The sequence below is a fragment of the Mustelus asterias genome, chromosome 24 (genome assembly GCF_964213995.1).
Source record: "Mustelus asterias chromosome 24, sMusAst1.hap1.1, whole genome shotgun sequence".
NCBI classification, from domain to species: Eukaryota; Metazoa; Chordata; class Chondrichthyes; order Carcharhiniformes; family Triakidae; genus Mustelus; species Mustelus asterias.
The window spans coordinates 23,950,307-23,966,278 of NC_135824.1; the positions used below are offsets into that span (position 1 = coordinate 23,950,307).

Sequence of the window (15,972 nt, forward strand, 5' to 3'; positions counted from 1 at the left end):
CAGGGCTGTAACCAGCTCTCCTGCTAACGGGCAAGACTCCCGCCCCAACTCACCTCCGTTAAATTAATCCAACAGCAAAATTCCATTCCGAACTCGCCAAGATCATTTCTTTCTGAGCCCATAAGAGATAAAAGCAGCAGCAGACTGGATTAATGTTTTTCAAATCAGTGATTTGCTAACAACTCCAGAACATTTGTGTTCAACCCAATTAGACCAGTTGTAGATTCTTCAGACTAGATTTTTATCGATACCTACGTAACAGTAATTACACTTCTAAATGCCATTTATTGGGTATGCATGAGAAAAGGAGCAGGAGTCGGCCATCCGTCCACTCAAGCCTGTTCTGTTGTATAATGCGATCAAGGCTGATCCTGAATCTCAACTCCACTTTCCTGCCTGATCCCAGCTTCCCTTGGAGTCCAAAAGTCTATTGATCTCAACTTTCAACATACACAATGATCAAGCTTTCTCCGCTTTCCAGAGTAGCTCTAAAGAATAAGAGCAGGAGTAGGCAATTCAGCCGCGAGAACCTGCTCTGTCATTCAATATAATCATAGCTGATCTCATCTTGGCCTCAGCTCCACTTTCTTGTCCATTTGCCATGATCCTTCAACCCTTTCCTAATTAAAAATCTATATCTTCTTAAATATACTCAATGTCCTGATATCCTCCGCATTCTGGGGTAGTAAGCTCCACAGATTCACGACCCTTTGAGAGAGTAATTTCTCCATCTGTTTTAAATCTGCTGCCCTTTGTCCTAAAACTCTGACCTTTTGTTCAAGATTGCCCCACAAGAGAAAACATCCTCTCTACGTCGACAATCTCCTTTATCACCTCGATTAGATCTCCCCTCATTCTTCTAACCTCCAGGTGGTATAGGCCTAAGCTGCTCAATCTCTCTTCACAAGACAAGCCCCTCATCTCTGGAATCTCCTTTCAAATGTCTCCAATGCAACTACATCCTTCCTCAAGGGGACTAAAACTGTGCACGGTACTCTAGGTGCGGTCTGACTAATGCCTTGTACAGTTGCAGCAACACTTCCCTACTTCTATACTCGCTTCCATTTGCCTTCCTTTTTACCTGCTATAGCTGCGATTCATGCATGAGGACACCCAGATCTCTCTGCACTGAAGCATCTGAAGTTTCTCCATTTAGATAATAAGTTGCCTTTCTATTTTTACGACCAAAATTGATAACCTCACACTTATCCACGTTAAACTCCACCTGTCAAATTTTGGCTCCTAACCTACCCATGTCCATCTGTAAATTTCTTGTCCCTTTATTGCAACTTAACATCCCACCTATTTAGTGTAATCTGCAAATTTGGCTATAGTTCCTTCTAAACCTTCATCCAAGTCATTAAATATAGATTGTGAACAGTTGGGGCCTGAGGACTGAACCTGGTGGCACTCCACTAGTTGCATCTTGCAAACCAGAAAAAGATCAATTTATCCAAATTCTCTGCTTTCTGTTGGTTCAGTAAGAGTTTTAACAACACTGTTGGTTAGCCAGTCCTCTATCCAAACTATCCAATAAATTACCCCAACTCCATGTGACCATAGCTTGTGTACTAACCTTTTGTGTGGCGCCTTATCAAATGCCTTCTGGAATTCCAGATATACTACATCTCCAGGGTCCCCATAATCCACTTTGCTTGCTAAAGCTGAGTGAAGAAATTATCATCATAGCTTGAAATGGCCCTTTCGCGTGCGTGCGTGCATTAAATGCTGTCTTTTCTTCCTAAATGTTTGTATAATTTCTGCCTATTTCTTGATCCACGTCCTTTCTCGGTCAGAATGTTTGGCTTTGAAGTGCTGACAATTTTGGTTGGTGTATTATTATCGTTTTTTCATTAACTTGTACTCATCAGTTTTTTCTGAAACATGACACATTATCCTCCTGGATTTCACTGCAACCTTTGATATGGTCAAACCACTCCATCTTTCTCCATTATCTCCCCACTTTCATTGCACTTAGTTTTTCAAAGTTCCATTCATATCTGTTCCTTAATAACATATCTTCTGCAATGGCTTCTCCCTTGACTAAACATGGTGTATCAAATGTGTCCAATGTTACAACTCTGACCCTCTTCTCTTCCTCATTTATTTATTGCCTTTCTGGTGGCATTTACCATAAACCTTCAGTCAGTTTCTATGTGTTCAATGACATGCAGTTTTATCTCTCCTTATAGATTACATGATCACTAATGCTGTTTCACACCTTATCTGAAATCGAAACATTGAACTACAACGTCCACCAGCTAAAGATTGGTAAAACCAACACTGACTTATTAAGTTTTTGTCTCGACTCTAAGTGATCCAATTCCTTCCAATCCCCAGTGTTCTGCTCAATCCTGAGCCAAGCTTCAAACTCCAGCTCTAGCCCATTGCCAAGAGCACTCATTACTACCTCTGAAACATTATCTTCCCCTATTTCATTCTGCCTCCCTCACACCATTGCTGGAACTCAATAGAATAGAATCCCTACACTGCAGAAGCAGGCCATTTGAATCATTGAGTCTGCACCAACTCTCTCTGATCTACACTCTATCCCGTAACCCCACTTATTTACCCCGTTAATCCCTCTTGGGACACCAAGGAGCAATTTAGCATGGCCAATCCACCTACCCTGCACATCTTTGGACTGTGGGAGGAAATTGGAGCAAGGAGGAAACGCACAAAGATATGGGTTAAACCTGCAAACTCCTCCCAGACAGTCACCCAGGGCAGAATTGAACCCAGGTCCCTGGTGCTGTGGGGCAGCAGTGCTAACCACTGAGCCACCATGCTGCATAATTACTTGGAAATACATTTATAACACAGTCAAAAAACAACTGAATCTCAAAAGTAAAACATCTGTGTTTACTACCATTTGAACATCTCTATCAAATCTCCTCTTAATCTTTTCTTCAAGGAGAACAAGCCTTTGATTCTCCATTTTAGATTGTTTTGAGCTTTGTATTAACCCAGTTTGGCTCATTTTGGAGGAGGGCCAGAGCAGCCACATCAGTCCTTGTTGCTAGGATCTTGGCTAATGTTTCATAGTCCGCATTAAGCAGGGATAGGAGCAAACAAGTATAGCTGGGGATAGAGTATTTTTCCTTTACAGAGATTTATAAATTAATCCATTGTCCCACCTGAAAAGTTAGTGATAACAACAGATAGTCTTTATTGCCTTGATGCCTATTGTAGAGCAGTCTATATGATCTTTATCATAACTTTTTCAGTGTCTGCAATTGAAGGAAGCGGAGATGAATCAAGTAGTGATGAAACCAGTGATAAATCCAGTCCCACGCTGCGAAGACGACGTATGAGAAAAAAAACAATATCTTCTTCTGAGACAGAGGAAAAGCCTGATGAGGACGTGCTGGATGGGGAACAGCAGCAGCAGCAGCAACCTCATCGGTTCAATACCACTCTGAATAAATGTATTTTACTTGCACTGGTTATCGCTTTCAGCATGGGATTCGGACACTTCTATGGTAAGCTTAACAGAGTGAGCTTGTGTGTCTCTAGCCCATTTGCTATAGTTGATGTTCTGCGGTATGCCTCCGAAGAGAAAAGGGGAAGAGGCGAAGGACACTTGGCTATAATTGGAGAATTAGGGAAAAGATCAAAGAGAGAAATTTTGAGAAGTGTTTGAAAGCAGGGAGAGAAGAAGTAACATGATAATTGAAGGCTCTGGTATGGAGGGAGGGGTGAACACGTAGAAGGACAACTCGGTGAGGGAACTAAGTTGTGCTGTAACTTAATAGTTCAGTCTTGTGGTTACACCAGTTTGATTTTCTTCCTTTTTACTAACTTTGTGACTTCATCCGAAACAAGACAAGTTTCTTCAATTCTGCAACTTGTGCAGTCATCCTGTTGAGTCTCCATCTTCCTGTCAACCTGAGGGGAATGTGAGCTTTACAAACAAAAAAAAACACAGGTTTAGGGGAAAGGAAAGAAATAATGAGCCAACATATATATTTACAAAGGTATTCCGGAGTGCAGTGTGTGTTAAGGTAGTTGGGGGTGGTCTTATTGGCTAGATAGAACTTTTGCCACGTCTTTACCATTGTTGAGTGTCAGAATTTGGAGAATAGTTTATTTTTAATTCTTGAATAGTAGTAATTTTATTTGAGAATTGTCATCTTGAGGATTTTCCAAAAAAAAAGACTGCTGTAGGCTGAGTAGTAAAGTTAGATGCAACTGAATTTAAAAACCTCCTGTATCAGTAGTTGATTACAGTGGATGCTGCTTGGGAACATTGTCCCAGGTGTTGAGATGCCATACTTTACTGTTCCCAGGTCCTTGGATGTCAGTCAGTAAAATATACCCATTTGCTTGGTAGAACAGAACTTGAGTATCACTGAAAAAATAGATGTGCTTGTACTTATCTGGACAGACACTAGAATGTCGAATTTCAAAGGGAGCAATGAGCGCATGATGAAAAGCTATAAGCCAGCACACTTTTTTTTTCAGCAATACTCAAGTGTACCCTTTCTTATTGTTTGCTAAAATTTAAAGTAGAAGAAGGAATAAGATGCTGCTTTTTATGAAGAATGTACACATTCTGGCCATTCTAGTCGAGCGTACTTTAAAGATAAACAGCTTGCAGTCATGCGTTACACAAAGAAATGTGCCACTTGTTCATGCGTATGATTTTAGGGAACTGAGCTATTGCATCTTCCAGAGATGCCGCCTATTTTGCTTGTGATGCAGCTTGTTTAAAGGCCATTCTGGTACATTGCACTATCTAAGTTTTATGTATTTTGGTTTATGGTTAGTTTTGTTTTGTGTATTTTCAGGTGAATTTGAAGGTAAGAAAGGCAGTGAGTACGATAACCAAAGTGATGAGGATTGTGTGGAAATATTTTATCAAATTTACATGCAGTGGAGTGGTAACTAGAGTCTTGGAACCTCTCTTGATGCTGCAAGTTTTATTGCTCTGTGTTCCTATTGATTTAAAAATATATATATATCAACATGGATTGTTTTTTGTTTTGCAAGTTTAAAAGAAAGATTAGTGACTTCTTTCAAAGGAAATGAACACCAGCAATGTCCCAGCTGTTTACATGCATGTAATATAGAAGTATTATATCTTTTTAGTTTTCGATTTCAAAGGGATATTACACCTAATGTAGGACAGGTTTGCTCAAAACTCTCCAACTTTTGTGATAGTCTCCAAAGATGTATGAGATTTTTAGCTAGCACCTTGCTCTATTGGGGGAATGATAGTCTTTGACCTGATGACTACTAACTAAAGAGAGTTTAAAGTTTATTTATTAGTGTCACAAATAGGCTTACATTAACACTGCAATGAAGTTACTGTGAAAATCCCCTAGTCGCCCCACACTGGCGCCTGTTCGGGTACACCGCAGGAGAATTTAGCACGGCCAATGTACATCTTTCGGACTGGGGGAGGAAACTGGAGCACCCGGAGGAAACCCACGCAGACACGGGGAGAACATGCAGACTCCGCACAGTCAGTCACCCAGAGCCGGAATTGAACCTGGGTCCCTTGCGCTGTGAGGCAGTAGTGCTACCCACTGTGCTGCCAGAGTGGGATGGATCAGGTAAACATGGCAGTGCCTCAGAGTGGTAGCCTTTTTTATTGAAGTTGTTACTTACAACATTTGAAGAAGTTATGCACATAATCACCCACAGGAGCCAGTGATAATACTTGCAGTAGCCAAGGTGAGGTTTTGTATGTGCTGGACATTAGGATTTGAGTTGGTACTTGAAAGCATTCTGGAGTGCAGCATGTACAATTTGATTCAATATGTACAGCAGCAAATGCCTCAATGTTTTTTTTGAGTTTGATTGCATGTACCTATGTATTGAGACTAACTGCTGCCATGTATGCCATTTGTTATTTGTTCAATCTTTGCTGTAGCATGCAAAAAAAACCCTCAAATATCTTAAATGTTGCAATTTAAATGTGTTTGATATAGAAGAATGTCATTTTCTTTGAACATCTGTGCATGAACTTGCAGTAAATTAAGTGCTGCTGTGCAGATCTGTAAATTTGCTTTGTATGCATGGTTCTCTTCGCAAAGTGAGGGAAGAAGCCTGTGAACTCATTTGCTTGTGTTAATCCTTAACAAAAGAAAAGGGGAAATGAAATGGAAAAATCTAGATGCAACTAATATTGGGATGAGCTAATAATGTTGGTATTTTCAAATCCACGCTTGCTTGAATTTATTATGTGCAGTTGTTTTCAAATGGCACTGTATAACCACATAGTGACATGCCTAATTCGGGTTTTATGTAGATTTTTTTCAATTTTTATAATCTACACAACAAATTCTTTTACAATTGTAAATCAATACATGTACTCAAAAAAAGTGGTGGTTAAATGGATTTTAAAAATAACTCATGGTTATTTTTAATGGTTAGATTTTTCAGTTGTAAGGATTCTTATTTTGTGCCTTATGTGTTCTTGAAACTGGCACGCTTACATACATATAAGCTCCATTTTTAGTTTGAAACACTGCTACTGCTTTTCACCTTGTCCAAAAATCCAAATACCTACCCAAAACCCAATTTGAAATGATAACAATTTGTTCTTTTATGGCCCCACATGCAAATAACGGTGAGTTATAAAACGGGGTTTTACACCAAATACATGACAATAGAAATCAAAAATAAAGGTAGTGAAAGGCAAGTCAAGCCTGCACAAAGTTTTTAATCAAATTTTCAGACCCCGGGCTGGTTTAAAAAGTGACCAAGTTTCACAATGCTGCACCGGCTGGAGTTCGACTGCAGTGCACCTTTGATTATTGCACAGGGATGCAGTGTGAAGTTGCACTTGCATAGTGATAAATGAGACTATATTGCTACACTTTCAGCTGCCTGTCATATTGAACTGAGACAATAATGTGTGTGTGTGTTTGTGTGCACATAGTTGTTTGTAAATTTGGGCATGTAGTTATTTTTTTAAAAAAAAATACTTGTATCAAGTCTCTGTTGAAATAAATTGCATTTGGGGTTGAGACTAACCTGCAAATTTAATACTTGATCCCCGTTTAGGAGACTTTCAAGATGGCAGCCAGTTGCCTCTGAAGAGGGGTGAGACGAAGCTCATTTGAAATAATGGGGAGTATGAGAGGGCCATCCTTGCTCTTGATAGCCCCAATTAAACTGTTTTTAAAAAATGCTTTAAAATGTATATTTTAAGTTTATACTTTAGTATTTCAGCAGTATATAGAATGCATCTAGGGATTATTTGTCACTTAGAATGTTATATTAGTGCGCATTCATATGCTCTGGTACTCAATCTTTCACTTGCACAGTTATTTTCTCCTTGGTGATGGGTGTATCTCTGTAGTGCAGCAGTATTTATTTTCAGTTTGTCCTCTAGCCCAGCAACGTGCTTTAACTCTCATGCGATTCACTGCAGACCTCATAAAGGCATCAGTGTGCATTTTTTTAAAAAAACCTTTCTATAATGTATGAAAAATGGGCTGTGCTCACTAGAAGCTGACTTGAGGTTGCCAAGTTCATTATTGTATAGGAGCATTACAATTAACAGAGAGGAGGCTTCCAATCCATCAGACCATGCATGAGGAAAGCTAATGTCTGTGTGGTAACCCCTCCTTCCCCCTCTGTCCCACCCGATTTTGTTTTATAGTGCAGGCTGATGTGACTAGTAGCAAGAAGCAGAATGATTGTAGTTTACCCAGCCATTGAGCAGTATTACTGAATTATTTCCAACAGAGCGCGCTTCTTTTGAAAAGAAGCATTAAGATTATGTTTTATAACATGGGATACTTCAGGGTAGTAGCGAATTAGAACAATGAATCAATGTGATGTGACTCAGATTCATTTATCTGCAATGCTACTAAATTATGTAGCCATTGTTTACAGCTTTCTGCTTCCTTGTGCTCATGGTTTTTCCTTACAAACCCCCCACCCACCCACAACTGAGTAGCCAATTTTACTGTATAAGCCTAGATGGTGAACATGGCCAGTTGTTCTGTATAAGCCTAGATGGTGAACATGGGCAGTTGTTTTCAATGTGAGAGCATCAAGCTAAGCCTGATCCCATTCTCATCTCCTCACGCGTGCCCTATCATGCACAGGTTGCTGGAAAAAAATCGATGGCTGGTTTATCTTTGCCAGTCTGTGAGCACTCGGGTCAGATCGAGCACTGCCCGTCCTGAATGGGATTTGCTTACTCCGGACACTGGAGACCACACCTGGGATGTTCTGGTCTACGTGGCTGAAGACACCGTCAGTTGGTGCTTTTTACCCATCAGCGGAACTGCCAGTCACAATTTTCTGATCCCAGTCGCATGATGGATTATTAATTCGGTTGTTATTGGAATTCCTGAGTTAGTTAGTTTGATTTGTGGATGTCATATGTAACAGTTAGCCATAAGGGCATTTATTGAAGTAAAGGATTCAATTCTCTAAATCTTCAAAGAGTATTACAAAACATTATCAGAACTTAAATCATGGGGACATGACTGAATTAAATTTCATATTTTGTTTTATGCTGTTCTTTAGAGACCAGATTGAGGTTTAAATCCACATTGTACATCTCAAATCGATGTTATTTTTCATTAGATTAATTTTGGGGCAGCTTTTCTGATGCAGCCACTAAATGCCGTGGCTCCCCTCCTTATTTCCTGCCATACCTCACTGAAAAATGATTTGACATATTTAGTGTGCAACGGGTGCAAAACATTTACTTTTGTGTGTGAGTGCTTGTGTGTGTCTCGCTGTGGTCACATTTTGTTGAGATCGCTCCACTGAGGAACATTTTCCTTCAGCTGCTAGTATGAGTGAACTGGGAGAAACAAGTAGTTGTGTTGAACTGGAGCTCCGTATGTACACAGTGTAAATTTGGTTGCTTATTAGTTAGTAACAAGGTAACATTTTTAGATGGTGGGGTAAAAGTTTGAGGCAAGTGCTTTAAATAAATACATAAATTGCAATATGTGAAAGTTGGTTACACCTGCATTTTTCCATGTTAAAATAGAACGCTTCACATAGTTGTTTCAAAAGTAAATCACTATCAGCAAACATTTAAAAGTAGACCTCTTTCAGCAATACAAGTATGTTTAAAACATGCAGTGGCTTCTTTACTAAACAGAAAGGATGGCATGCGAGTGATAATCACCAACTTTCAACTTCAGAAGAATAGAAGCAGAGATGGGGCTTTTGCCACCTGGGAATTACCTCACAGTGGCAGGTAAAATGGGCACTAATGGAGCTCCAGGTGTGTAGCCTTCCTACATGTTGGTAGCAGAGGTATGAATCCAGATGGACTTGAAGGTATAAGGGAATCATTTGCATCAGGATAAAAAATAGATAAATTAAAGCCATGTTTTTTAAATCAAAGTTGTATCATTTTCACCTGCCAGACAAAAGCAGAACAGCATTTTTTATGCGAATTGCAGAAATCCCAAATCATTGACTTGCAAGTTGAGCTACAGCAGAGAGGTTTGTGTTGGACTTCACCCTGTGCAGTTTAAGATATTGCTCATCTTTGGGAGGGAATAATTGTAGTGGAGCACACAGTTACAATATGATGCTGTACATAGTGGAAAGAGAGAGAACTAGATAATGCAAGTGGGTAATCTCCAATATTATTTAGCGCAATATGAGTTTGTAACTTTGTCTGCCAGCTCATTATTACTGAATCATTGTTTTATTTTGTACTATCTGTGCAGTATATAAAAGTGGAGACTCGGCCTTATTAATCTTGGGAAGTCTTAGCTAGATTCATGGAAATAATTATTTGTTAAATTACAACATACATTATTTTACTTTATTCTGTGCACATTCATGTTTTATTTGGGGATTGATATTTATCACTGGGATTTCAAGGGAAGGTAAGAGAGTGAATGCATGCTTAGGTACACAAACTTGCAGTGATCTGACAGGACAAACTATATCCAATATCGACCACTAGATTTATATGAAGTAAACTTGGCAGAGATTAGTCCTCAGGTTTTTTTTTTGTACCAATCATGTTACATTACCGCTTTTGTTTTTCACAAGTTAGCACTATAATCATGTGCATGTGCCAGTTGTGAATGGTGGATCTTTCAGTTTTATCAAGTAACCAGCCATTAATGCACTGATAAAGGAATATCCTAAAGTCTGTCTTTTGATAGTACCATGGTGTGTTTTCTTTTGGCTGATTGCAGGAACGACCCAAATACAGGGACAACAGAAAATGGTGAAGAAAATTCACGAAGATGAGTTGAATGATGTTAAAGATGATCTTTTTCACTGTCAAAAGGATCAAGTAAGTAAATGTCATAAAATCGTTACGAGCCTACAGGTATTAATGCTCTCCTGTGTTTAACCCTTACTTCAGCTGTTAAACCTTCAGAACAATAAAGCTGCAATAAAACAGTAAAATATTGATGTTATGTTTTAGTCAAATGAATATTTTATACTGTTTTTCTAGAAGCAGATTGATTGGCACAACAGTAGTGGGTTGAGTGGGGAATAACACTCTGGAGTGCAATTTCTGACACTACTACTTAGTAAGAATACAAAATACTTTGCATGGCTTTCACTTGCTGAATTTTCAGAAAGGGGTCAGAATGTAGTTTGGAGATGAGATTCATGAGCAGAGTCATTGAGAAATTGTGGCAAAAAGTTGCAAGGATTTTCATTTATTTTTGCACATGTGGAATAATGTGCTCTCCCTGTTCCTGGCTCTTAAACTATTTTATTCGGCCCCCTCCCTTCTAACTGGATCGTGTAGCCAAATTTTTCATCCACTCACCCACAGTTCATGCCAGTACAACACTCCACTGCTCCCATTCATTCATCTTGGCACTTTCCTCTCATCTCCTCCCTATTGCCCCTGATTATATTGGCATCTTTCTCCCAGCTCTTCCTTTTTATTCTGCCATGTCTGCACAGTTCCTCAGGTCATGCCAGTACTCTTTTATTTTTTTTCTTTTGCACACTCACCCCTCTGGCCACAAAACTATTGAGGTCAAAAATTTCCTGTCCAAAGCATACAGTATAGATCGAGTTAGGGAATGGAGCAACGGTATTTTTGCAGATTCCATGACTTTAAAAACAAAGCTACCGTTTTCCAGTGGCCTTGCTAATGAAATGAAATGAAGCAGTGTTGCCCAATTCCATCTGGTCTCTTATCTATCAAAACAAGGTTGATCTTCAGCAGGGTTCGATTTTAACAATTCCTGCAGGTATTTTTCTGTCCAGAACAAAGTGTACATTCTGTCACTCGATGTTGCACCACGTCGGTCACACCACTTAAAATAACTTACCCAGCACTTTAAATAGCTGCCAGCTCCAGCCATACAATACATTCAGTGGAGCAGCTGACCTAATACTTCACATGACCAGTTGGCCCAACTTCAGAAAGCCAAAGGAACATTCCAGTATGCCTGGCAATCAGTCAGCACTGTCAGATCTTTTTGACTTTCCCAATATCGGTCAACTAAGTCTAGTTTGTGCCAGTGAAAATTAGAATCAACATTTGAGGGGAGATTGAACTAATGAAGAGGTACATTAATTTTATATGTTCCAAGTCCCAAAAGCACTAAAGAGCAAATATCTTGGCATTTCTTCCAAAGAAGAAATGTGAAAACAAAATCTGTTACTTTTGTTGAGAATGTGAGTGGAGTGTTCCATAAATGTTTGGAATATTTCATATTGAGTTTAGTGATGCTTCCCACTGGTTGCATTGGAGTCCAGCAATAACTAATAACTAATTTTATAAATTGTTGGACAGGATTTGTAGCAACAACAAATATTACTAGATAGTAAAGGGTAAAATGCTTTGGTGAATACTAAATATATTATTTAACATTTCAGTGTTTCTCATTGCAAAATTGCTGAGTGCTAAAGAGGGTTGAGAATTTAACCTTGTTGACCATTAATTAAAAGATCTTTTTGAATTAACCTTGGTAATATTTTAACTCCATGTGAATAGATATGGTGTTTTATTTGTCAAAAAATTAATATAATTGAGGTTCAGTTCCATCAGAGTTAGTATTGGTTCCACAGCTTTTCTAATGAAGAACGAGTAGCTGAAGTGAGTAGCTGTGCCATAAAGACCGGAACGTCTTTGGTTCAACTTCAGATCTGTCCTAAGTTGACATAATCTGAGGAGGCAACAGTAGGAATTCTTCTCTTCAGTATCCCATGGTTAGGGAAAGATACAAGATGGATTATAGCAACCCACCACGACATCTTTCACAGCATCTTTCAAGCCCATAACCTCTACCACTTAGAAGAACTAGGGCAGTAGGACATGGGAACATTACCATCCGCAGGTTCCCTTCCAAGTCACTTATCGCTGTTCCTTCAGTGTTGCTGGGTCAAATTCCTGGAATTCCCTTTCTAACAGCCCCGTGGGTGTACCTGCGCCACACGGACAGCAGCTGTTCAAGAAAGTGGCTCACCACCACCTTCTCCAGGTGTTGACCTCGCCAGAGATGCTGACATCTCGTCAACAAATGAAAACGAATGCTCAGAATTTCCACTTGTTCACTGTTCAGCAATCCCTGCTAAGTGTGCACGCCAGTGGGTGCTTGATGAAGACTGAATCGGGGTGAACAGTGATGCCCTCTGTGGCAAGTAGCTTGTTGATAGCTATTACTAAGGTTCACTCGTGTGTAATGGCCACTGAAAGGAAACAGAGGCGAGCAGTGTCGTGTGACAAGCACAACAAACAGTCAATACATTCAGGAAGGATGGATGGCTGGTTACGGTTAGGGGAAAATAACCATCATCTTAAATCAGCTAAAGTACCAATGATTTCATATAAAAATATAAAAAGTGGTAAGTGCAGCAGTCTTAAATCTCACTGATAGCTGCCATGTTATAAATTAGGCTGGAACTGAGGAATCTTTGGAAGATTTAAAGGAAAAACCGGACATGTTGCTTACACTGACAGAGCTTATGGATAAAATGAGAAAAGAAAACGCACAGCTCAAAGAAAAGCAAGCTGAGCTTCAGGTAACTCGACTGCTGTTGGATATTTAATGTGACCATTCTCAGTACAGTACAAATGATCATGTAAGCGTGCTTCAAATTAGTGACTTGTATTCAAATATTATAATTCAGATACCTGATCTGACATTGTTCTCTTGTTGAACTCTGAAGTCTTCCAACTGTCAAACATAAACACATTTAATTGTATGCTATTATTGTTCAGATACAGAAACAGTGAATAGTTTGAAATTAACCAGCCCCTGAATAAAACTCCAGAATGAAATAGCACGAGTGAATTAGTACTTGTATACAGGAATCACCGTCAAGAATTACTGGATAGATATTCAATTTATTTTCTCATTGAAATGCTTGAATCTTCACCTATGATTAGTTTGGAACACAACCCACTACACCATCCCTCTATTCACTTAAGTTGCACACTATTCAAAATGTATATTGTATTACAATAGGTGGCTGTACAATGCATTCTTAATACAGACCAAATGAACCAAAGTCTTTTTTTGGTGTGTTGGAATTATTTTAATTTTTTAATTTGTATCTGGCACTTTTTAAAATTTAAGCTTCCTTACAGTCCTCTGTTTTTGTTTTCTTTCTCTTAAAATTGGCCTGATCTCGCAGGTCGTATGTTTCCAGAGGAATTCAAGCCCAGGACACCACCAACAGTTCCAACTGTGGAGTCCGAAAAAAGACTTGGGAACAGAGAGAGAAAGAAATACAACCATGAAGCCACAGGAGTGGAAGAGGAAATTTGGGAGGGGGGATGACCCACAGTACTTAGAAGGGAGAGTTCTAGCAAGGGAGAAAAGTAGAAGGGAGCGGGACAATCAGGGCAGGCTTGAATTTTGGCGTCTGGATCCATGGGAGATCAATCTAAGAAAGAGCCAGTTCCACAAGCACAGAAAACAGACTCAGAATGGCCACCGGGAAGTGCCCAAAAGGAAAATTACAGGTTGTGCTAAAAAGAAAAGAACCCATAAGCCCTGCCAAAATAAAGAGAAAAAAGCTCGAGGCCTTCACCAGAATTTCCAAAGAACCCACACTGGCCAGCAAAAAAATAGAAAAAGACCTTTGACATTCATCAAGAAAAAGACAAAACCCACCAAATATGCCACAAAATCTGGCATGTGTCCCCAAAACCCGAGAGATAAGCCCACAAAAAAGAGCTCCCAACGTCCTCTGCATAAAAACAGAAAAGACCAGAAAGTCCCCCGAAAGCTCCCTCATAAAAAAACCCACCATGCTAATGAGAGAATCCGCAATATCAACCCAAAACCGCAGCAAAAGCCCTACAGCATACGCCACCAAAAGAGAAAGCGGCCTACGCCTAGCAAAGAAAGCCCATGTCTGCCCAAAGGCAGCTGCAAAAAAGTCCACAGTGCTTCCCACCCAAAAAACCAGAACAGAGCACACCATGTTTACCACAAAGAAACCCGTTCTGGAGCTCCCAAAATCCAAACTAAATCAGGGAAAGGCCTACAACACCCATCAAAAAAGAGCAAGCGGCCCACGTCTGCCGAAAAAACCCAGATTTGTCCAAAGAAACCCAGAAAGGAGCCAGCAATGTCTGCTAAAAAGTCAGGAAAGGGCCCTCAATATTTAACAAAACAAAGAGAAAACAAATTGCAACGTCCACCAAGAAAAAGAAAGCAGTCATCATCCACCATAAAAAGCCCACACCATCTACCTAAACAATCACAGAAAAGAATTAAGGTTATCAATCAAAAAAGCCTCCATAAACAAGCCCACAAAGCTCGCCAATTCCCCCACAAAATTCGCAACAAAAACTAAGCCGAAGTAAGCAGATGATCTCGGCAAACTGCAGTGACTCGTCCTTTTACCTCCTCCTCTGCCCTTCCCACTTCCTGCCCGTCTGGGCGGCTTCTGGAATGATTTTATTTGCTGTAATTCTTCTCATTCTCTCACTGCTCCTCTGAGTCTCCACAGCCTGTTTCAACCCTTGTGGCTTGTACCTTGCATGGCATATTGTTTATTTTATCTGCAGATGTGTATACACACACATTCACTGAATGTTGTTTCCCATGGCAAAATGCAGTGTAATATTTTTCACAGTTTTGATAAGTGCCAGATGCCTAAGGGCTGTGCTGATGTGCAATTACCTAGTAAGTGTGTGCATTTTTTAAAGTACTTTGTGTAAATTGAGACTTTACTATCATTTATTAAGTCAGCTTCAATCTCTCATGTACCTAGGGAATTAGCAGGTTTAAGGGAATACTCCAAGGATAAATTTTAGAAGTTATATTTGCCAGCTTCCGTCTGCAACCTGACATTTAAATAAAATGAATGGCTACGTTTACTTGCATAATTTATCTCCTATATATCCTTCTTTGTAACGATGAGATACCTCCTGTGCTTGCCTTCAGAATACCTTAAATGAGATTGTTTTGATGTGCTTGCCTTGGATTCCAACACTTCTTGACAATCGATGATCTGCAATGACTGCATATATGTAGGATAGCTATTAAATGATTCACGTGTTTAACTTCAGAGCATGTGCAATTGTTGGTCCTTGGAGACTTGAAATGCTTTTAGGATAAGCAATACACTATTATGTTTGTGCTTTTGGTCTTTGATAGTGAAGAATTTTTAATTGATTCTTCAGTTCCAATGTACTTTCATTGGTCTTTCGATTGACTATAAGTATTCAGAATTTAGTCTTCGTTTCAGATGTATCTTGCTTAGCAATAAATTCCCAGTGTTGCAGCATGTTTACCTCCCCCTCACCACTCCGAGATTATAATTTTCATCACCGTCCCATTCTGCTGTGCTATTTGCTTATCACCAATTATACCTTTTTTCTTTCCTTTGCGGGCACCTTCTCCTTCGAGTACCTTTTTACTGTATTCCATTCTCTTGCTTCCCATTTAGAATTCTTGTTCTCTGCTGCATTCTGAATTTCTTTGCAGGACATTTTCTCTCCTTTTCTCTTTCATATACTGGAATCCGACCTCAGTGATTTTAACGCCCATTACTTTGCGCTCTCTTCATTTCACTGTCGCTCTGTCTTCCTAAAAT

At 39.6% G+C, this 15,972-nt stretch overlaps 1 protein-coding gene across 8 annotated transcripts in view; it reads left to right on the top strand.

Moving 5' to 3' along the window:
* ccpg1 (cell cycle progression 1) overlaps positions 1-15,972 on the top strand; it is a 47,189-nt gene that overhangs the window by 20,786 nt on the left and 10,431 nt on the right. For 2 of the 8 annotated variants that reach the window (XM_078241468.1, XM_078241469.1), the window contains exons 6-9: positions 3,228-3,482; positions 7,015-7,053; positions 10,143-10,243; positions 12,817-12,942. In XM_078241468.1, the coding sequence (XP_078097594.1) occupies positions 3,228-3,482; positions 7,015-7,053; positions 10,143-10,243; positions 12,817-12,942 (521 nt within the window). Of the gene's footprint in view, positions 1-3,227; positions 3,483-7,014; positions 7,054-10,142; positions 10,244-12,816; positions 12,943-13,557; positions 14,870-15,972 lie in introns of those variants that run through there. The other 6 variants (XM_078241472.1, XM_078241474.1, XM_078241475.1 and 3 more) reach the window with 5 other exon arrangements.